This window comes from Argentina silus (assembly GCF_951799395.1).
Source record: "Argentina silus genome assembly, chromosome: 16".
NCBI lineage: Eukaryota > Metazoa > Chordata > Actinopteri > Argentiniformes > Argentinidae > Argentina > Argentina silus.
Genome location: NC_139670.1, coordinates 18278313 through 18303205, shown reverse-complemented (window position 1 = coordinate 18303205; position 24893 = coordinate 18278313). Strand labels below are relative to the sequence as shown.

Below are 24893 nucleotides of genomic sequence, written 5' to 3'. Positions count from 1 at the left end.
ACGGTCCTCTCCCAGGCTAAAATGGTACAGTATTTTAGCGTGATTGCACAAGACTGGTTAGCCTAATTGAAGTGATTTTACCTAACAGAGAGAAAGAAGGGGAGAAGTATTGTTTTCACATTGAACCACAAATTGGAACACATATTATATGCCAATAAAGTTACGAAATTGACTGTATTTAAGGTACAGTGAATATATACATATATATATATATATTCACTGTACCTTAAATACAGTCAATTTCGTATTATATATACAGTATATATATATATATATATATATATATATATATATATATATATATATATATATATATATTCACTGTACCTTAAATACAGTCAATTTCGTATTATATATACAGTATATATATATATATATATATATATATATATATATATATATAAATATGGAGATATCATTACCTGGCTGGAATCCCTCAGAATAAGTTCTTACTTTTCTGTGAACAAAGAGAAAAAAACGAAAATCAGACATTCCAATGGAAAAATACAAGCAGATCCACAAATATAAGTCCAGAAATGTTCAGTGTTCATACAGCAGTATCAAAGAGTTCAGACAAACAGAGCACAGTAGAGTTATTCTCTACAGATCACTGCTGAATGAACTAAGCACCAAGGAACAAAGTGGCGGTCTATCTGTAATGTATGATACCAGTATATTGAGGGGAAAAATTGTATCAAATGGTGTACAGTATTTTGATATAATGCCCCATATGTGTCACCAATAGGCTGTAGGTGCTGGAGGAGTGGAGTCATCTGAAAACACATGCATGGCTCTGCCCCTGGGAGGACTGGACAACTTACTTTTTACTTTTTATTTTTATTATTTTTATTTTTTGCTTTTGCTTTTCTGTTGAAGCACTTTGAGACCGCTCTGCGGTGAAAAGTGCTATATAAATGAGTTATTATTATTATTATTACAGCACCACATTACCATGGTTCTGCCCTGGGAGGACTGGACAACTTACAGCACCACATTACCATGGCTCTGCCCTGGGAGGACTGGACAACTTACAGCACCACATTACCATGGATCTGCCCTGGGAGAATTTGACCACTTACAGCACCACATTACCATGGATCTGCCCTGGGAGAACTGGACCACTTACAGCAGCACATTACCATGACTCTGCCCTGGGAGTGGACTGGACCACCTACAGCACCACATTACCATGGATCTGCCCTGGGAGTGGACTGGACCACTTACAGCACCACAATACCATGGATCTGCCCTGGGAGTGGACTGGACCACTTACAGCACCACATTACCATGGATCTGCCCTGAGAGTGGACTGGACCACTTACAGCACCACATTACCATGGATCTGCCCTGGGAGTGGACTGGACCACTTACAGCACCACATTACCATGACTCTGCCCTGGGAGTGGACTGGACCACTTACAGCACCACATTACCATGACTCTGCCCTGGGAGTGGACTGGACCACTTACAGCACCACATTACCATGGATCTGCCCTGGGAGTGGACTGGACATTTTCAATGTGTCGATATAGTCCACAAAACAAAAGGGCCATATTTTAACGGCATCAGCATAAGAATTATTTTATTTGGCCAAGTATATTTGCACATACAGGAAATTGACTTGGTGAGGTTGGTGCGTGGACATAAAAAACAAATAGCAAATATTGACAAGAAATTTACAAAATAGCAAAGTATTAACAAAAATAACAAATTTACAAATTTACAAAAAAGAGCAGTAGAACAATACATCTTGTAGGCACAAGAGGCTGTGAAATGGTTGTGGGGCATGTACACTATAAATTAGAATAATTTTAAATAATTATAAATTACAAATTAGGGCCTGGCATAACTGGCATAACAACCAGTCTTAGCGTAAACGTGTTGGCGCTAGGGGATGTGTCTGAAATATGATTCCTATTTATTATTATTGCTATTTTAAGCACAACTGATGGCACTCGACATGAACACGCCTCTCAAAATTGCAACTCACCTGTTACCGCCCAGACAAAATGCCAATACACCTGCGTTTGGACCTGCATCTGAAAATCGAGCCCTAATTGTGCTTGCTGATGTACTTAGGCACCTTAGTGGAACTATTGTCCCAGGGTCAGAGGTCAGTCTCCAGTACCAGGGTCAGAGGTCAGTACCTTTTTCTTGGCCTGTAGAAGCTCCTGGTAAGAACTGGAGCGGATGAAGCGGCTGTATGAGTCACTCTTCATCAGCTTGTAGATGTGCTCCTGCAAACAGAAATATAGTCATGATCAATAGTTTCATAATTTACGGTTTTTATATTGCCCATCTTTCCCATTCATTTGGGGAAGAGGTCTATCGAGGCCTATAGTACACATTGCTGGATCTAAAAAAATGGGACATGGGAAATTAACTTGACATTAGACCACTATTTATGTGTCTTTGTGTCTGAGACTAGAATCATAAGAACACAGCCACATTCCATATGCAGATTATCCAGTGTCATCACAGTATCAGCTCAGTAAGTACAGACCTGTGCACCTGTGCAACACTCATTTAGTATAATGCTGTAGCTGGGTAAACATTTTTCTATAAAAAGGTCTGTACTGTATTATATAATAGCTATAGCATGTATTCTTGAGTACTGAGAAAAGTGCTATACAAACTAAATTCATGATGATTATTGTTGTTATTTTTATTATTATTATTATTATTATTATTATTATTATTATTATTATTATTATTATTATTATTATTATTATGCCACATGACAACCCTGGTCACACTGACTGTGTTCCTTAAGCGACTAGTCCAGACCTGAGCGTCCTCGAAGGCGTAGCGGCCAGGGTCCTTGACATTCTGCGTGGTCTTGTCGTAGCTCTTCGAGTCCACGTTGATGGCGCTGGGCGCCCCAGGGGCCAAGAACTCCTGCCAGATCTCCTGGACTCGGGATGGCACCTCACGGATGGGCCGCTTCTTCACCTCCTGCACCGCCAGCCAGAACCTGGAGAATGACACCAGGTACATCTCAATGAACCCTGCAGTGTGTTTAAAGTGAAAACCTAAATACAGTAGCTTTGCCTACAGGCTTCCTGAAGCAATACAATGGCATACGTGTCCAGTTGCTGACTCATTTTCAATCAACATCAATGTGATGTCATGGTGGTATTGTTATAGTACAAATAGCTATGGTAGTGTGTGTCAGATTCATTGTTTGTGAGAAAATAAACTAACTTTTTAGACAACCCTGTTGAAGTTCCATTTCAACAAAAAACATCAAAACTGATGAGGATGGAGTACAGTATATCTCAGTTTACCAACATCACACAACATCTCCAGCAGGGGGAGCCAGAGAGTTAGTTACATTCTACAACCAAGGCAAATTGAAGCACTTGTTTATGTTCCACATCATATTAGTCGATTTTTTTCTTGTAATTGTTAATTTCCCCACTTGTTCACCCCATTGATTTCATTGTTACTCTGAAAAAAAACACCCCCAAACTGCTGTTTCTCACTTTTCAATCAGGTGCACAAGAATCAATACAGGCCCTATTGGCTCCACATGAAAATATAAACAGAAGGAGTCCGTGCTGAGCATAATAACAACAACAAAAACAAAATGAGTGCCTGGCTGGGATTTTTGTTACCACCACATCCTCCACAACAATGGCAACAAATACTCAAACGTATCAAAGAAAAAAGGAACGTCCGCAACTCATTTCATTCAACTCATTTCTGCCCCATTTGAGACCTCGGTTCAAATAGCATTTATTTTCATTCAAATACTGCCTGGAATGCCAGATGGGTGGTGGGTTGCACTTTTAGGACTATTATTGGCTCCATTGTACCAGGCAAGCTCAATCAAGTGCAGCTAAGTATTTGAAAGAGACAAATACTATTGAAACCCAGGTGTGCTCCATTCCAGAACTTACCTCAGGTTTTCTGAACTGAACTCTGACTCCAGGAACTTGAGGAACTGCTCTCTTCCAATGGGGTCTTTCAACACCTCATTGATACCGAAGCCCCATCGCTTCACTCTCTGCTGTCCTGGCTCCTTACTGCAGAGACAACACACGCAGGTGTGCTACTGTATTAGCTACAACACACCACAGGCCCAGCCTTGCGTGTGTGTGTGTGTGTGTGTGTGTGTGTGTGTGTGTGTGTGTGTGTGTGTGTGTGTGTGTGTGTGTGTGTGTGTGTGTGTGCAGGAGAGAGGAGAGAAAGAGAGAGCGATAGAGAGTAAGAGAGAGAGAGAGAAAGAGAGAGAGAGAGAGAGAGAGAGAGAGAGAGAGTGCACAGCCACTCCTCAAAAATAAATGTCTATTTCCACCACATCATATTCATCAGTGTAATGGTTGAGTGAGTAGGCCCCCATGCAGGTAGCAGTCAGTCAGTATAGATAGACAAGACACATCTGGACTGGTTCCAGCAGCTACATTAAGACCCCCACTGGAGCTAGCACCAGTATTAACAGGCTGAGCTCAATGAAAAACAACCCCTCTACAAATAAACCCCATGTCCAGTGTGGACAGAGGGCTATTTGGATGGTTTATCTCCACTATCTTCTCACACTGGAGGCTCCTGGAACGTGTGGAAATAATTGACGACAGGCTCCTGTAATCTGGGGAAAACAGAGATAAAGTCATTTCTGTCTGTTGACAGAGCAAACACTGTTAGGGGGCTGTGGTGATGTATACTGGGGCTGGGAACAGCTGGGCCTGCTGCTGCTGCAACTGCTGCTACCCAGGTGTCATTAGACAGACAGAGCCAAGATGGAGGTGAGTTTCTGCTGGGGTCTACTGCTACTGCTGCAACTGCTTTTACTGAGGTGTCATTGAAGACAGACAGAGCCCAGATGGAGATGAGTTTCTGCTGGCGTCTACTGCTATATGTGTGTGTGTGTGTGTGTGTGTGTGTGTGTGTGTGTGTGTGTGTGAGAGAGAGAGAGAGAGAGAGAGAGAGAGAGAGAGAGAGAGAGAGAGAGAGAGAGAGAGAGAGAGAGGCACACGCAAAGGGAGGGAAGGGGAAAGACAGAAAGGGAGGTAGGAAGAGAGAGAATAAGAGGGAGAGAAAGAAGGTCATAGGGGTAAAGTCATACCTGGCCTCTAGCTCCCACACGGTGGTGTCGTCTGAGATCCAGGGGTTGGAAGGTTCCGGAGAGGTAAAGAAGGGGTCATACTCCACGTACTGCTCTGTGTAGCTTAGCAGGCTGAGGAGGAACACCAGCATACCAATGACACTTGGGACTTACAATATACATATAGAAGCCAGTGTCAAAACCAAATATGATTATGTTTATTACGTTAACCAAAATATGTAAATGGAGCATAGCGTTAGTTCAGGCATGGCACACTCACGGCAGCCAACAACGGACAGCCGGTTCAAACATATGCATAAACACCATCACATGTTGAAGATACAGAGGCTTAAAAGCAGCCAAGTTTACGCTCCTCTATAGCATTCAACAGTTGTGACATGGTTGTACTGGCTATGAGAGTACGTTTTGTGTGGTTGTCCTGCCCACCGGGCTCCCTGTCATGCCATGGGCTCCCTGCCATATTTTATTACTTGTATGTTGTGGTTGTTTAACTCCAGGCAGGGAGCTCTACAGAGCGGAGCCATCTAATTACGCCAAGCTTAAATGTATTACCATTTTCATGCAATAAATGGTTAAACTATTGTGAGTGTCCTGACTGGGAGGAATATGAGATGCTGTCAGATGATCATTAAGAGAGTTATTGATATATATCAACATATGAAAGAGGAGCCTTCAGTGCTGCCAGTGCCCCCCTATCTTCAATGACCCTTCCCCCAATGGGACAAAAGTCTGTGAGTTCTCTGGGATGTTTTACAAGGTGTCAAATCTGTGGTGTCATCAGTATAGAACTGAGAGGATGAATTTGGATTGGTCTCCTTGCAAACAGCTCCTAATACTATGGTTTATAAAACAGAAGGAAAACACAGATTCATTCTCTTTTCTTTCTTCTTGGTGTCAGAGCTCCAGGTTGTTGTTTGTGAGTACAGTAGATAGATCATGTGGTCTGTCTTTCTCTCTCTCACTCTCTCTCTCTCTCTCTGCTCTCTCTCTCTATCTACCATTTATCATTGAGGGTAGAATGTAAAGTACAAACTTGACAATTCTTTGCACATCATGTTAAATAAGTTACTTGGAGTCAGATTATTAATATTAAGATATGCTTTGCTATTAACAATGCATAGCCAAATTTCCTTGCCAAGCCTACATATTGTAACCACCAAGCTATTTGGTCTACACATACATAAATTATTATATACTATATAAAACATATGTGCATATCATATTCTGTGTTATTATCATCACTGCATAGAAGAAACAGGAGACAAAGCTTACCTTTCTGCGACTTTGGACATCTTTAACCGATGCCTGTCTAATTGCACTTGCCAAAATTGTATCTGGAAGGAGGAGAAGCGAAGAGAAGGTGTCAGAGCATGTGACAGAGGCTGTGTCAATGCATTGTCACGTCCTATCAGATACTGTGACAGAGTCAAGCTTCCAGTGATTTGGTCAGAGCTAGAACTATTTCTGTTGCTCCATCGACATAACCTCGTCCCTAGGCTATTGCACACAGTGCATATAAGCCTGGAATAACAACGACTGTAACCTGGCCTTAGTGGGAGTGAAGTTTTTGCCATTATTTGATTTCAGTTTCATGGGTTGGTCCACCAGACCTTCCGAGCATTTGGGCGGAAGTGTCTGAGAACGACATTACCATCGACAGTGAAGAAAATGATACTTCAAGTTACATCATGTCACCAAGGCATCGGATGGTAATATAAGAATGCTAGTGGGCTATGTTGCACTGTAGAGTATAGTTGTGCCATCATATTGCACTTGGGAGTGCTACTTAGAGCAGAGAAAGTTGTCACGATAAATAATCAATGAAGTTAAAATCTTTAATTCAACTTTGTTTCGCCAAGACGGTTTTGTTCTTTAGCATCATCAAGTATCATCATCAATAAATCAGCACTTTATGACGACCACTTCTCAGTGACTAACATAGTAGGCCCCTTACTGCCAGCCACGAGTGAATTGTAATTTTGTTTATTGTTATAATGAGCTGAATTGTCATATGTACAGGTCATCACAAAGGTTTTCGGTGGAAACACCTGTCTATATTGTACTACAGTATCTTTGGAAACACCTGTCTATATTGTACTACAGTATCTTTGGAAACACCTGTCTGTATTGTACTACTGTATCTTTGGAAACACCTGTCTATATTGTACTACTGTATCTTTGGAAACACCTGTCTATATTGTACTACTCTATCTTTGGAAACACCTGTCGACATTGTACTACAGTATCTTTTGCCATCCAGTCTCTTTGCTTTTGCCATCCAGTCTCTTTGGGACGGTTTCTTTTACGTACTCCTAGTAGATTAAAAGGTCACTTCAAATTCCCCATTGAAAGTGTGATATTTTCCAGGTATTGGTTCAATCTGTGTCTGGAAAACCCGCCCCCCCTAAATGTTGCCCTGTAGGATGGCCAAACAGCACATAGTGCTGTCCAGTAACTTTGTTAAGGGCTTTACAAGACCAAACCAAACTTTGACTGTACTGGCAGCACTCTTTCAGCGACTACACTATGGTGGATTTGTAAGCAGGCCAGCCCTGTACAGCTCAGCTTGGCTCAGCTTGGTTTGGCTCTGTAGAGTGATTTAGGGTTTGGTGTATTTGTCCTTAGCCTGGCTTTGTCAGTTCTGATTGGTTATCTCGGTCAGACACATGGCTGTTCAGTGAGACTGGGTTGGTTGTCCTTGAATCCCCTCCCCTGAGACTGATCACCTGCTCCTGTAGCTCCTCCTCCGTGGGCTCTTTGACCTCTGGGGCGGGGGTGTGGGTGGGGCTGTGGCTGCGGATGTCATTCTGCAGGCCATACACAGACTGAAGAGTACAATCAGAACACAGGAAGAGGAGGATGAGGAGGGGGAGGAAGTTGAGGACGATAATTCTCTATAATTCTCATTCTCTTGTTCCTCAATGCTTTCTCCATTTCTTACTCTCTTTTTTCTTTGTCACTCCCTCCCACTCCAACTCTCAATCTACTCTATCCCTCCCACTCTTACTCTGCCTCTCTGTCCCCACCTCATCTCTCTCTGTCCCCACCTCATCCCTCTTTCTCTCTCTCTCTCTCTCTCTCTCTCTCCCACTGTCAACCATTTTGTAACACTCTGAGTCATGTGCCTTCGAGGAGCCTGTGATATTACCTTTCTTGTTTTATGAGGCTGCTTCATCCTTGAAGATTTCTTGATGTCAGCTTCTGTTGTGTTCACACATCCAGGCTGAGGAAAAGAAGAAGGACACACTTAGAGCAATCAGAGGTGTGAGCACCTGAACATGATAGCAGACATGGTTCAAAACAGGGGAGGCTGGTGGAGGTAGAAATCAGAGGACGGGCTGATTGTAATGCATGAAATGGAATAAGGAATGGTATCAAACACATACTGTAGATACTGTATCGGAAATTCTTGAGCTGCACTTGATTTAGTTTGGCTGGTACAATGGAACCAATGGAGCAGTCTACAATGTTCAAGGTCTTTTTTGGGTTGTTGTTTTGTTTTGGGGGGGGGTTGAAATCAAACAATTATTGTGAAGTTATTACGAAGTATAGATTATCTGATTATCTGTCAAACTGTAACCTTCCTTTTTGAGGATAACTAATGGTTTGCACCTTGCAATGAAGCATCTGTAGTTCGGTTGGTGATGTATTCTGCGGATGGTAGTCTCTGACACATTCACTCCTACCTCCAGGAGAGTGTTCCTGATCTGTGGGACAGTTGTTTTGGGGTTTTTCTTAATTATGGTGAGCATTCTTCGGTAATCCACTGTGGAAGTCTTCCTTGGCCTATCGGCCCATTTGTGATTGCTGAACTCACCAGTATTGTTCCAAACCTAAGGTCAAGCCAGTTGTTCCATTACTTTTGGTGCACTGAAATGTTTATACTATGTATAAAAAGTGTAGTCATTTCTAAATGGTGAGACCAATATGTACACAAATACCCTTAAATAAAAGCTGAGAATCTCTACTTTAACTTCAGTAATTATTTTATTTGATTATTGATTATTATTTTATTTGATTATTTTATTTTATTTTATTTAAATTTGATTAAATTTTTTTGAGTATTGAACCAAAAGAAAAATGCTTCACTGTCCCATTACTTACACAGGGCACTGTATATTTGACCCTGGTCTATCATAGTCAACATAAATAAATGAGGTCATGCTATAAGACCTGTAATGCAATACAACACAAGTAACAAGTAACCAGCTACATCCTGACCAAACCTGGCTCTAGTAAATATCTATGTAAAATATTTTAAAATACTACTAATAATAGGAATAATAATAGGAATAGGAATATAGCCCCAAAAGGTTTGTACTCCCAAGCTAAATCTAGTGCACCTCTAATACTTTTTAGTATTGAAACATACAGTATGTATCTGAACTAGCTCTGTCCTTTAGTACTAAAACATATGTATCTGACACAGCTCTGTCCTGGATACTGTACTCCTGTTGTCCTATGAATATAAACTTCAGATTAGGGACAGGCAGGCAGTACTGTAACATGCTAGGAAGCCCAGGACTGAAGATGAGAGGGCCAACAGCAGAAGGCATGTGTTGATCACAGCTGTAGCGAGTCCCCACTCTGTTCCCCCTGCGCCTGGCCCACTTCTGAGATGGAGAGTTCCCTCCCTCCCTCCCAACCTTCCTCCCTCTTTCCCTCCCTCTGGCACCATGACTGAGCAATACTGCCCAGTTAAACTTGAGCTGCTAGGGACCATGGGATTCATAGTCTATGCTACAGACCTCAGGATTGTAGGCTAAACATGCAAGTAGAGAGATCAGGATCTCTTGCACTGAGAGGTGCAAAGGTCAAATCGAAAAACAATGTAAGCGTTGATTCTTTTGCCAGGGAATAATACTGTACTGCCTAGTTTTCCAAAACCATATAAAACTCCAATGTGTTAAGTCATGCACACACATAAAGTGCCCTGCGTAAGTAATGGGACAGTGAATAATTTCTTCTGGATGACGGAAGAATGCTCACCATGATTAAGAAAACCCCCAAAACAACTGTCCCACAGATCAGGAACACTCTCCAGGAGGTAGGTATGAATGTGTCAGAGGCTATCATCCGCAGAAGACTTCACCAGCAGAACTACAGAGGCTACACTGCAAGGCACAAACCACTAGTTAGCCACAAAAAAAGGATGGCCAGGTTACGGTTTACTAAAATGTACCTAAAACAGCCTGCAGAGTTCTGGAAAAAAGGTCTTGTGGACAGATGAGACAAAGATGAACATGAACCAGAGTGATGGCAAGAGCAAAGTGTGGAGAAAAAAATTAACTGCCCAACATCCACAGCATACCACCTCATCTGTGAAATATGGTGGAGGGGGTGTTATGGCTTGGGCATATATGGCTTCCACTGGAACTGGCTCACTTGTCTTCATTGATGATGTAAATGCTGACAGCAGCAGCAGGATGAATTCTTAAGTGTACACAAACATCTTGTCAGCCCAAGTACAAGCAAATGCCTCCAAAGACATTGGACGACGCTTCATCATACAGCAGGACCATGACCCAAAACATACTGCCATAGCAACTAGGGAGGTTTTCAGGCCCAAAAAGTGGAAAGTTGTAGACTGGCCAAGTCAATCTTCAGATTTAAAGCTTATTGAACATGCATTTCATTTGCTGAAGAGGAGACTTAAGGCAGAAAGTCCTACAAACAAACAAGGCCTGGCAGAGCATCACCAAAGAAGATACATGATGTCTGGTGTGGTCAATGGGCCGCAGATTCAGGCAGTTATTGCATGCAAAGGATCGACCAAATACTGAACATGAGTACTAAATTTGGACATTTGATAAATCTATCACATTATTTTTAGGTACCCTGAAATAGAGGTAAAAAGTGTTATAATTTCTTAATAGTGAAACCAATATGTACACAAAACCATCAAAAAGCTGAGAATCTCTAGTTAAACCTCATAGGAATTGTTTGATTTAAAATCCAAACTTTTCGAGTGTAAAGCCAAATGGAGAAAAGATGCTTCACTCTGCCATTACTTACACAGGGCACTGTATATACAGTCAATCCAAAACAAATGGAAAACATTTTGTTTTGAGGCCTTAAAAGGTCTCAAGAGATGTTCAGGTGAACTTGGTACCCTGAGGTAAAGATATACTGATTGAAACATTCAAGCACACCCACAGGCACAGAGAATGTGTGGGCAGGATGGAGGAGAGGTGAAAGGCGAGATGGGAGAAGTGTATAAATTACGGTCTCCTCTCACCAAAGGCACCTGTGACAGCCAGGCTCAACAACCATCAATCATGGTACACTCCCAGTGGGGCACACATACAGACCCATTTTATTTACCCAGTTTAATGACACACACTGACACACTGTGTGCTCACACACACACACACACACACACACACACACACACACACACACACACACACACACACACACACACACACACACACACACACACAGAACGTCAGAACGATGGCCACATTGCCATTAGCCCCATATGTGTATCCCTATTGGAGATAAGTACATGAGGACTCTCCTACACATCACATTAAGACGCCCACCTACTGTATAGCTTGGGTTGTGAAAACATGGGAGTTACTGATAGAATATGAATATACTATCTAAATAGATTTCTCTTTTGGACTACAGTATTGTCTGTATTGCACCTACTGTACTGCATTTAGAACTCAATCTGACTCTGCTTCCATTGGCAGACATTATGGAACAGCAAGAGCTAACTAAACTTGGAGACGTCAGGCCTGAACATCATGTCAACCGAAAACAGCCACAATCTGGAACTAGAAGGGAAATGAGGACATTGAGGATATCTGTGCCACTTCAACTTGTAATTAAGGCCCAATTTTCTTTTAGCTTAAGGTATGCTAATTATTCAGATTTGTGGAGAGGACTGGGGATATTTTCCACTTTGCATAATGTTGAATGACCTTCATTAATTTGAATGTCCAGCTGGCAAAACTTGGAGAGGCGATAAGAGGGGGGTGGTTGAGGGGATCATTCTCGGAGACAATAATAGTCTGTATTTAATCAATGTTCGGGGTGAAAGTTTATTAAAATGGTAGATGACTTTTGAGTCTAGCATCCACCAATTATTCAAATTTAATTGGGTGTTGTTGCCAAGATGTTAACATTATTTTCAACAGATGTACCTCAACAACAGTTGGCATTAGATAATTAGAATATGAACACATTTAAACATTTAGAAACGAAGTGGAAATAGGAGCAATTATGATTCTACATGTATAACGTATCAACTGTTGCCTTTGTAATTCGCTTTGGATAAAGGCGTCTGCTAAATGCCATAAATGTAAATAAATGTTTGTGCGTTCATAAGACTTCATTAGCCTTTATACGGCCACCTTAACCACAAGTTGATACCCTGAGCAGTGTGAAATAGGACTGATATGATTCGACATGTAGTACCCATCCACCATTGTCCTTGTGCATTAATAACGCTTCGTAGGGCCTTCATAGGGCATCATAAGACCTCTGTTACCGTAGTTTGATCCCAAACTACAATGGAGGCACTCACACAGAAATGAGTGGAGGACTCAGGCAGTGAGTCCCTGAAACGACAGACACTCTTTATAGATAAGTCATTCTTTCATGTGATGTGTGTGCCATGGCGAGGACACTGATTTGATTCTTTCATCTCACGTTTCCATTGGCTGGGGCAGCAGTGTGTGAAGCGCTCAGATGGCACGGAGGCAGAGCTTTGATGACAGGTGCTCTTATTCTCAGTCATCATGAATCAAAGACACATCCAGCACAGGCACACCACAGTACACACACTCAGAGAAAAACAAAGACAAAGACACAGACACACGCACGCACGCATGCATGCACACGCAAGCACACATCCACACTCACTCACAGATAGCCTATTTCACTGGTCTTGTGAAAAAAGAGGAAGCAAAGGTGCCTGGAGCAAATGTGTGTGTTCAGAGAGTTATTTTCTTTTTTTAAAACAGAAGTACTGAATGTTGATGCGAACGCTTTCCTTTCATTAATGAATCATTTCCCATTGGGCTAATTCATAATTCATTCAATGAAACCATTCTGTTTAAACCTACCTTTCAAACCGAACTCAAGGGAATCGAGGGAAGAATGATTTAATTACAATTGAGTAGATGTTTCTTTGTTAGCAGAGATATTGACCGTGGCATTTCCAGTGTGCAGCAGTGTACCATCTGGTAGACAAAGAAGAGTGGTGGTCTAAGATGGCATCGACCACACACTGATCCCCCCTGAGTGCTAATGAGCTAATGAGTGCAAAGGGCCTGCAAAATGGCAAGGGCAGTGTGTGTGTGTGTGTGTGTGTACATACGTTATTTACTTAGTGTGTGTGTGTGTGTGTGTGTGTGTGTGTGTGTGTGTGTGTGTGTGTGTGTGTGTGTGTGTGTGTGTGTGTGTGTGTGTGTGTGTGTGTGTGTGTGACTCTCCACGAGCCCTCACCACTGGGGTCCCCCAGGGCTCTGTCCTAGGGCCCTTACTGTTCTCCCTCTATACCAAATCTCTTGGGTCGGTAATTTCCTCACATGGTTTCTCCTTCTCTCCTGGACACTCAACTCTTTCTCTCTTTCCCCCCTTCTGACTCACAGGTGGCACAGGCTCCGTGTCTTGCAGACATTTCCACTTGGATATCAGCCCACCACCTCAAGCTCAACCGTAACAAGAATGAGCTGCTCTTCCTCCTCTGGGGAAAGCCTGCCTTCTCCAAGACCTCCTCCCAGACAGCCAAGAACCATGGGGTGATCCTTGACAAACACTTATCCTGTGTGCCGAACATCACAGCGACAGCACGCTCCTGTAGATTCTTCCTCTACAATATCAGAAGGATATGTCCATTCCTCACCAGAGAAGCAGCACAACTGTTGATCCAAACACTTGTGATCTCTCGCCTTGACTACTGCAACGCACTCTTGGCCGGGCTCCCCGCCTCAGCCATCAGGCCTCTGCAACTCATCCAGAACACTGCCGCCCATCTGGTGTTCAATCTCCCCAAATTCTCCCATGTCACCCCCCTCCTTCGCACCCTTCACTGGCAGCTCGCATCAGATTCAAGACCCTGGTGCTCGCCTACCGGGTGGCAAAGGGAATAGCTCCTCCGTACTTGCAAGCAATGGTCAGCCCTCAAACCCCTGCAAGGTCACTCTGTTCTTCCACCTCAGCTGGCCACCTGGCACCACTGCCTCTACATGGATACAGCGTTACTTGGTCACGGCTTTTCACTGTCCTGGCGCCCTGCTGGTGGAATGAGCTTCCCACTGCTGTCATGACTGCAGAGTCACTACCTATCTTCCGCCGTAGATTGAAGACCCACCTCTTCAGGCTACATCTTAACTGTCCCTCCTAAAGACATATTCATCCCCACTACCCCCCTGTGCAAGTTTCTCTCCTGTAAATAAAAAAATAAAAAAAAATAAAAAATAGTCCCTGGTCCGAGAATAAATTATTTTTTCTTACGATGACTGTGTGTGTGTGTGTGTGTGTGTGTGTGTGTGTGTGTGTGTGTGTGTGTGTGTGCATGCGTGCATCTACCTGTGTTTGTGTGTGTGTGTGTGTCTGTGTGTGTGTGTCTGTGTGGGAATGCGTTCCTGAGTCTACCTGTGTGCGTGTGTGTGTGTGTGTGTGTGTGTGTCTGTGTGTGTGTGTCTGTGTGGGAATGCGTTCCTGAGTCTACCTGTGTGCGTGTGTGTGTGTGTGTGTGTGTGTGTGTTTGTGTGTGTGTGTGTGTGTGTGCGTGCGTGCGTTCCTGCATCTACCTGTGTGTGTGTGTGTGTGTGTGTGTGTGTGTGTGCGCGTACGTGCATTCTCGCATCTGCCTGTGTGTGTGTGTGTGTGTGTGTGTGTGTGTGTGTGTGTGTGTGTGTGTGTGTCTGCATCACTGCTACCGAGGGTAATTATTACCAACACAGACGGAATGTAATTGGCCTCCGCAGTGCTAACTACTCGCAATAGACTCCATGACCTTGTTCCCTTTTTGTCTCTACTGTATAGTAGATAGAAACACACACATACACACACACAGAGTACAGAGTACAGAGTGTCTGAAAGGAAAGACAAACTATAGTCTCCTCCATCCATCTCCATCAGGCTTGGCAGCACTGCGCTGGTCTCAAGCCAATAGGCAAAAGGCCCATCCTCTTCTCAGACACCTGCAGGGCGTGAAGTGGTCAGATCTGTGACTGTAGGAAGGTCAATGCTAACGCATTAGCCTGTTGCTTTTGAGTAAAGTGTCACCTAATTACTATAACTTCTAGTGGCCACAATTTCAAAATACTTATACAGCAGCTATTTCTTGCCTCATGTCTTAGTTGTAGGTGTGTCCTATTATTATTATTATTATTATTATTATTATTATTGCATTTATTTTGTATAGCGCTTTTCTCAGTACTCAAAGACACTATATTCCATGGAGAGAACAATAATAAATAAATAAAAAAGTAAAACAAGTCAGTAAAAACAACAATACAAATTAATACATTTTTAAATGTTAAAGATTAAAAGCAAGTTTAAAAAGATGGGTTTTGAGGGATCGTTTGAAGGAGGAGAGCGTGCTGGATTCTTTGATGTGGTTTGGGAGAGTGTTCGAAAGAGTGGGGGCTGCAGCGGAGAAAGCCCAGTCCTCCCAGGTCCGGTGTTTAGTCCTGGTGATGGGGACAAGGTTGGCATCAGCTGGCCAGAGACTTATTACAGTTGCTTTGAATGTAAAATGCATGCTGAGGGAAAATACTGTATCCCATAAATGTGTTATGCATTGATTCTTCTTGTGTATATTCAATAACAGGTAACACACAGGCTGAGGTCAAATCAATCCTTACCACATTCAATATGCGTGGCTAGAATGTGTCGGAGCAGCATTTCCTGTTTTGTTAACGAACACAAACACACGACACACACACACACACACACATATACACACGCAGATAGACACTGATGGACACACGCAAACATACAAACACACCCACACCCACACACACACACACACACACACACACACAGACTCTCACAAGCATGCAAACGCACGCACACGCACTCAGTTCAATGGAAAAGCACAAACGGGTCTGTTATTTATAAAGTCTGTCTCTTATAAAGTCACACATCCCCTGTCCACCCCATTCCACTCCTTCTCTCCTACTCTCTCCTTCACTCTCTCTTTCTCCTTCCAGCCAGGGCATACTGTATGGACAGCAGCCAGCGGCAGCCACAACCAATCAGGATGGGGCTGGAGAGACGAGGTCACCCACCCCACGGGTGCACGGCCGCCTCCCATAGTCAACCACAGCCCTCGCCACATGGCGTCCCGACCGCAGCCAGCGGCCCCTCCGTCACAGCCTAGCGGGTGGGGTCTGCCCTCTGCTCAGGGCACCTGCATCACATGCCTGACTCAATAAGACCATGTTTGTACATTTCACAGGTGACCAAAGCAAAGGCCCAAATCAATCCAATCAATTCAGGATAACATGTTTTCCATGACAACTCCAGCACAACATGACCTCTAACGAAACATCGAGTTGAAACTGAATGAAACTGAAACAACTGCAAATAATTTCTTGCTGCACAAGAAAATCACTGCTAAATCTCAATATGATTGAATCAGGGCTAAAAGATATACACTTACTGAACACTTTTTTAGGAACACTATACAAATACTGGGTAGGGCCTCCCTTTGCTCTCAAAACAGCCTAAATTCTTCGTTGCATTGATTCCACAACATTCTTTTGAGATTCTGGTCCATGATGACATGCATCACGCAATTCCTGCAGATTTTTCAGGTGCACTTTCAAGCTGTGAATCTCCCGTTCTACCACATCCCATAGGTGTTCTATTGGATTCAGATCCGGTGACTGGGAAGGCCACTGAAGAACACTGAACTCATTGTCATGTTCATGAAACCAGTTTGAGACGACTTTTGCTTTGTGACATGGTGCATTATCATGCTGGAAGTAGCTATTAGAAGATGGGTAAATTGTGACCATGAAGGGATGCACATGGTCAGCAAAAATACTCAAATAGGCTGTGGCATTCAAGCAATGATTGATTGGTATTAACGGGCCCAAAGAGTGCCAAGAAAACATTCCCCACACCATTACACCACTTCCACCATAAGAAGGTGTGCAGGTGTTCCTAAGTGTTCGGTGAGTGTATATTTGTTTTAACTCACCACAGGTCTGTGCACATCCCAAAATGCTCTCTCTTGACTGTCAAGTATTTTCCGCTCGATTTTATCTCTTTTCTTGTCGACTCTGGACAAAGGGAGAGAGGTAAAGATATTGTCAGACAGAAACTTGATTCTTCACATCCAGTTATTCCCTCACACCCTCTCCACACATTTGTGAGTAAAATGAAGAAGAAACCTTGAGACAACGTTGGGGAATAGGGTGAAGTGTTGTTGTACAAGTCAATGTGCATGAACATCAATTCAACACATTGAGGTGTTACTTACTTTGCTTGTGCTTCTGCTTGCATAAATATAAACTCCCATTTCCGAGCGAACGCTCTCTGTAGTCTTGCTAAGCTCTCCTGAAAAGCACAGGTAGGTAATAGGTAAGGTGCAAGGGGTTAGTTTCTATCACAGCTCACTGCCTTAAAAACAAAATAAAGTATTTCAAATGGATAATTGTTTCTCATAGGATAGAGAGAACATTAAAATACGCAAGGCTGTTGCCATATGTAACAATCAGAAAGACAACAAGAATAGGCTCAAAGGTCCAGCTTGTAGTTTTGCATGTTGCTGCCCCGCTGGCCGCACTGAGAAACGTGAAAATGTGCAAATGCTATGTTTTCTTATAGCGCCAAACATGTAAACAAACCAAATGTGAAATAGGCACGTAAAGGCCAGTGTCCTACCCGACACCAGATTTTAGAACACGCTTTGTTTGGACTTTCCAGCACTCCTCAGTGAAGGTTCTTCATCATCAAGGATCTCATTCCTTGATGGCTACTGATTTAACATGGCCATTTAGCACTATTTTAAAGCTAAAAATCTATATACTGGACCTTTAATCTGTGTTTAGGAAAACCAACCCTTAAACTTGAGATCGAGTATGAGAGTACAATTAAAAGATGCAAGATATTTCTTATGCCACAGAACCCAAAAGTCCTACAACTGGAGGTTGATGAAATTCCTTTACAGCATAGTGGGCAGCTCTACATCCACAGCAACGAGACAAGACAGACAATAACATCATGTGTCCTGAACATCAGAGAGGAGAGGGACCTTACGGCTTCATAGTCTGCCAGCTCCAGCCTGGCTTTGTTTTGCATTGTTCTCTTGCACAGGTAGACAGCTGAAAGGAGAGAGATGAGAATCAGTAAGGAGAGGTACGTTCAGGAGCGCTACGATCAGGAGAAAACAGTTCACTGCTCGCTTGATTCTGCTGTTGCCGGGGGTGTTTTCACTGCTCTGCTCGACTTAGAGAGAAACACACACCTGAGTTTAGTTTGATAATAGCATTCCCATGAAATAACACACACACACACACACACACACACACACACACACACACACACACACACACACACACACACACACAGTCACAAGCTGGGTTCACTCCTCGTCTGATTCTGCTGCTGTTGCCAGGGGTTTTCACTGCTCTGCTCGACTTAGCAGCAATGCTTGTGTAGCCAACAGCCCGCTCTAGAATTGTACCTGGCATGCATCAGCTGTTGCTGATGTTGGAGATACAGTTGAGTTCAGGGTGTAGAGCCAAAGGTATTTTGTTTGGTTTACTCACGATCAGGAGAAATACAACACACACCTGCATGCATGCACGCACACACACGCACACGCACACACACACACACACACACACACACACACACACACACACACACACACACACACACAGTGACACACACACACATGTTCACACACACACACACACACACACGCAAAGAAACAGTGATAGGAAACAGTGGCAGTGGAGCTTTGACACCTGAGATAGTTGTTACAGAACTCCCCTTGCTCTTCCAAACACACTGTTCATTGATTTGTCTGATGTCTCTCTCGACAAGGTTTTGAAATACAATGCATGGCTGTAGAGAACAAATCAAATCACTATCCCCCAACAGCCACATACAAAGGGGTGCAACAGCAACAACAGAGACATTTCTGACAGGAATGCATCCCAGTATACAGTGTATATCAGGAACAAAACAGATGGCATTCAGCTGTCTTCAGTCTATACATGGGAGCAGAGCAGCAAACCTACAGTGCATTCGGAAAGTATTCAGACTCCTTCACTTTTTCCACATTTTGTTATGTTACAGCCTTATTCTAAAATGGATTAAATTCATTTTTTTCCTCATTAATCTACACATCAGTAGATCAGGCCTTTATGGTAGAGTGGCCAGACAGAAGTCACTCCTCAGTAAAAAGCACATGACAGCCCGCTTGGAGTTTGCCAAAAGGCGCCTAAAGGACTCTCAGACCATGAGAAAGAAGATTCTCTGGTCAGATGAAACCAAGATTGAACTCTTTGGCCTGAATGCCAAGCGTCATGTCTGGAGGAAACCAGGCACCACTCATCACCTGGCCAATACCATCCCTATGGTGAAGCATGGTGGTGGCAGCATCATGCTGTTGGGATGTTTTTCAGTGGCAGGGACTGGGAGACTAGTCAGGATCGAGGGAAAGATAAACGGATAGAGAGATCCTTGATGAAAATCTGCTCCAGAGCGGTCAGGACCTCAGACTGGGGCGAAGGTTCACCTTCCAACAGGACAACGACCCTAAGCACAAAGCCAAGACAATGCAGGAGTGGCTTCAGGAGAAGTCTCTGAATGTCCTTGAGTGGCCCAGCCAGAGCCCGGACTTGAACATGATCGAACATCTCTGGAGAGACCTGAAAATAGCTGTGCAGTGACGCTCCCCATCCAACCTGACAGAGCTTGAGAGGATCTGCAGAAAAGAATGGGAGAAACTCCCAAAATACAGATGTGCCAAGCTTGTAGTGCCATACCCAAGAAGACTTGAGGCTGTAATCACTGCCAAAGGTGCTTCAACAAAGTACTGAGTAAAGGGTCTGAATACTTATGTAAATGTGATATTTAAATTGTTTATTTTTAATAAATTAGCAACAATTTCTAAAAACCTGTTTTCGCTTTGTCATTATTGAGTATTGTGTGTAGATTGATGAGGAAAAGATTGATAGGGAAATTGATGAGGATTTTTTTTTTTATTTAATCCATTTTAGAATAAGGCTGTAACATAACATAATGCGGAAAATGTGAAGGGGTCTGAATACTTCCTGAATGCACTGTATAGGCTCCTACACAGCCTTCTACAGCCACAGGGGCTTCTTCAGTCCCGGGCAGATGGTGTTTTGTGTTATTGATGCATGGGAATGAATGAGGATCATTTTCCATACATGTCTGTCTTCCTGTAGAATCCCATCCCTGTCAGAGTACAGGAGGTAGGAGAGAGGGTGAGGGTGAATATGTCATGTCTCCACATGGGGATCAAACCTCTTTTACAGCTTTGAAGTTTGTTTTCCTGTCCTTGGATCAATGTCCTGCTCTAGGACAATGTCAACACACTCACAGTCAGCCTCTGCCTACAGTGTACAGTGTAAGAGGTATATGACATATAATATTTACAGTACAGTGTGTATAAGAGGCCCTCAAAACACCTTTTAAAGAGTCAATGATGGAAAAGGCATTATATAAACTTTGTTACTGACTGTAGAGCAACGAGGGGGATTCTTCTGCTATATCTGGCAAAAAATCTGCACATTTGGATTCAGTTCAGGATTCATACTGTACTACCACAAGCTTGGGAGCAGGTTTGCCAAGGTTGAAGTGATTTGATCACATTTCATATTGAACGCTGGAATTACACCAGAAACAACCTTGTATTAATGTGTTGTTACATAGCAATTCAGTCATAGCAGGGGTTTAGGGTTTTTGTTGTTACACGTGTAGATCAGGGACCAGTTTTACATCACATGTATAGTGTAATTTAGTGTAACATTTATAAAGGTGGTGTCCATGAGGACCCCTTTAACAGTTTGCAGGCATGAATGTTCCAAAACACAGGAGAGTGAAGTGGCCCACAGGAAGACACTTGAGGACCATGCTTCTCTCATATAGTGTCTCCATAATAGTAGCATAGTAATAGCTGCAGGGGGTGGCAGGGGTACTAAATATTACATCATACAGTGTTTACAAGGAAGAGAATATATTTTCACTGAACCTACATCATGTGCAGCCGACAAGAACAGAAAAGTGACCATTCTAGAACTAAAATGCATGGAATGCATTCTTTCCCATAGAATTAGAATAAGAAATATAATCAAGTCATTATAAAGTAATAATGATTACTTTATAATGTAAATGAGGATACTAACTATACTATAAAGTTAATATACTGTAGTGTATTCATTAATAAGTTCATATATTGTCATCAAATTAAATCCCAACGGGAAAAGGCGGCACAGACCACAAGATGTCACCTCATTTCACCTTTTCATTTTGGGCCAGGCAGGCTGAAACGTCTGGGCTGCTCTGCCTTCATCAGAGCATGGCTTTAATACATTGTGGTTGTGCCAATAAGCTTGCTTCCATCCTCACTTCTCATGCATTTGTTTATTTAATAATGTGTCTGTTTCAATAGTGAATGATGAGACCTGCTGTTGTCTGCTGATAGGGACAAGCCAGACTCTGTATTGGTATCCTGGTTGGGGACCAGTAAGCTGAATATCAATGTTTTCCAGCCGCTTTTTGTTTTCATAGAAATATATTTTTCTTTCTTTTTTTTTAAAGAAATGTAATCCATCTGGCGACGGATGTGACTGCTGCCATCTGGATTAGAAACTGGAGATCTGGGCTGCTGTGAGGCAAAGTAGCCCAGATTTACTGGATGGACCATTAGTGTGTGTGTGTGTGTGTGTGTGTGTGCGTGCGTGTGTGTGTGCGTGCGTGCGTGCGTGCGTGCGTGGGGTAAAAGAAAATTGGGTCATGTAGGTCATGTACTCACCATAGTCTGTGTTCTCTGGTTCCCAGCAGTTAGATGGCCAGAAATAGGGAGTCTGAGAGAGAGAGAGAGAGAGAGAGAGAGAGAGAGAGAGAGAGAGATTTGATTTGATTAGAGATGATTGACAAATGGTATAATTAAACTCAAGAGGTAGTGAAACGCTCCTCTTAAAATATCTTCCGTCTGAATCAAAGATAGAGCTGATTAATTAGATGATATCACTTGTCAATCCGATCTAAAAGTAATGCTAGGTTCAGACTAGTAACATAATCCTATTATAACCCTGCAGAGTAATTATTGAATGAAGTCCTCCATATCACATACTTAATTGAGATCTTCTGACCCCAGTAATACACCCTGTCTGCTACAGTGCCTCCGTCTAGTCAGAGCCAACATTCATAAATATTCATGATGGTCCATATTTAGTTCCTCACCCCATCTCGGCTCACCCTGTCATGTACTGATTTGTGTGGGGGACAAATCTGACATTTCAAAGTATGGTCAGTGCATAAATAGATAATTTTGCACACCTACTGTGTAGCTGGCCAGAGTTGGAGATCCTAGAGTTAGACTGACAGCCGTAGCTGACATCTCTAGGCACCCCGGAACTTATCTGTGCAGCAAATTGATAGTTGCCATTGGGTTTGACTATCAAATGTGAGACTGGAAAGGGTCTGGAAAGAGCATGCCAATCACGTGATGAATAGGAACAGCTTTAGGAGTGGAGGAATCAGTCCACCACACAGAGCAGCCAACTTGTCCTGAGTGGTGTTCTTTTCACAGTGGAAGATACATTTCATTTCTGTTGTTTTCAACAGAACACACCTTACTTACCAGAAGCACTTGTCAAGCCAATTGTCCCATTACTTTTGGGTACCCTGAAATAGGGGGACTATATATAAAAACTGTCAGCATTTTTGAATGGTGAAACCAATATGTACATAAATAGCATCAAATAAAATATTATAATGTGTACACAACACAGTAATTGTTTGATTTCAAATCCAAACTTTTGGAGTATAGAGCCAAAAGAAGAAAAAATGCTGTCCCATTACTTACGCAGGGCACTGTGTATTAGGGTGTTCAATCCAAAATGCATTTTTTGACCAATGGCAAAATAGCATCCCAACTTCTCAAATCCGCAGGACATAAAATAAGATAAATATCGATTTTGAGACAAGTCATATTTTCATATTCTAGTATACTTTTAACATTAACGAAATTAATGTTCTTTTTCAAAGATTTCTCACAAAAACGAGCGCACCCCAGAGCACTGAGCGTACCCTGAGCATATTATTTTCAAAGCCTTTTACATTTAATTCAGCTGATGTCATCCTTATTTAGCGTTTTGTGACTCGTGGAAACAGCTTTGAAGACAACCACCACATGTACATTCTCAAAAGTTGCAGCGAGACAGAGGCACCGCTCTGCCGGTGCTCAGTGCTTATTATCGGATGTATTAAGTTACGCAATCAGACTTCTTTCATGAAATGTTAATGATATGTTAAATAAATACCGCACTGAACGTTTCACGACATTCACAACAATCATATTGTTTTGGTAAAATGTATTTTATAACATTAGGAAGTGAAATCTTCTCACTCTGGGCAGACTGGGTGAACACCCTACATATATCCAGATTAGCTACATTATACAGTACTATACTGTATCTGACACATTATACAGTACTATACTATATCTGACACATTATACAGTACTATACTGTATCTGACACCAGGTTTAACTTAGCAATTAATCACCAACCCCTCGAAAAGATGAGGCAGGCGGGTATGTTAGTGTTAGACTGGGGCATAAATGTGGTGGAGGTAGAAATCGGAGGACGGGCTCTTTGTAATGCATGGAATGGAATGAGTAATGGTATTAAACATTCCATCCATGCATTACAATTAGCCCATCCTCTGATTTCTACCTCTGCCAGCCTCCCCTGTGGGTTCACAGCCTACCTGAAACCTGTAGAAGGTGCCGTCGTCCTTCAGTGTGAGCACGTGGTCTGAGATGGGGAAGAAGTAGCCATGCGCCGCCATCAGAGTGCCTAGGTGGAGGGCCTCCACTGTAACAACAACAACAGGATATGACATCAGACATAACTCAACAGTATCATTTATTGTCCAACATTATCCCACCAAAACTCAACAATATCCCACCATAACTCAACAATATCCCAACCATAACTCAACATTATCATCTATTGTCCAACATTATCCCACCATAACTCAACATTATCCCACCACAACTCAACATTATCCCACCATAGTCTAACATTATCCCACCATTGTCCAACATTATCTCACCATGGCATCACCCTTCCCTGTCTCCAGCAGTAGCGCAGCCTTGCGTAACCATGACTAAGACAAGCCACCATAAAGGTTTTAGCACATTTACTCCTTAATGCGAGAGAGCACTCTTTGAAGCATGGATTAAACATTGTGACAAACGCATTCCACCACCTGAACACAACATGGAACATGGAAACGCATGACTGGGTAAAAAGTCACCAAGGCAGAAGAGAGGAAGAGACAGAGGTTTGGTCTTGATGGAGGTATAACCAAGGCAGAAGAGAGGAAGAGACAGAGGTTTGGTCTTGATGGAGGTATAACCAAGGCAGAAAAGAGGAAGAGACAGAGGTTTGGTCTTGATGGAGGTGTAACCAAGGCAGAAAAGGGGAAGAGACAGAGGTGGGGTGTTGATGGAGGTGTAACCAAGGCAGAAGATAGGAAGAGAGTGAGGTGGGGTGTTGATGGAGGTATAACGGCATCTGGGCACAGCTTGACCATCAGCCTGTTGTCACTATCATAGGGTGAGGAGGTGTGTGTGTGTGTGTGC

At 42.8% G+C, this 24893-nt stretch overlaps 1 protein-coding gene across 1 annotated transcript in view; it reads right to left on the bottom strand.

Annotated features, from left to right (window-relative positions):
• Positions 1–24893, bottom strand: part of rgs7b (regulator of G protein signaling 7b) — a gene marked incomplete at its 5' end in the record, with an annotated part of 65653 nt that continues 40760 nt past the window's right edge. The window contains 14 exons of the mRNA XM_083687057.1: positions 1–81; positions 423–457; positions 2148–2237; positions 2788–2974; positions 3903–4028; positions 5069–5179; positions 6341–6402; positions 7795–7893; positions 8217–8291; positions 17238–17319; positions 17520–17596; positions 18299–18363; positions 22053–22104; positions 24014–24120. Coding sequence (XP_083543183.1) covers positions 437–457; positions 2148–2237; positions 2788–2974; positions 3903–4028; positions 5069–5179; positions 6341–6402; positions 7795–7893; positions 8217–8291; positions 17238–17319; positions 17520–17596; positions 18299–18363; positions 22053–22104; positions 24014–24120 — 1154 coding nt within the window. The 3' untranslated portion in view covers positions 1–81; positions 423–436. The remainder of the gene's footprint in view (positions 82–422; positions 458–2147; positions 2238–2787; positions 2975–3902; positions 4029–5068; positions 5180–6340; positions 6403–7794; positions 7894–8216; positions 8292–17237; positions 17320–17519; positions 17597–18298; positions 18364–22052; positions 22105–24013; positions 24121–24893) is intronic.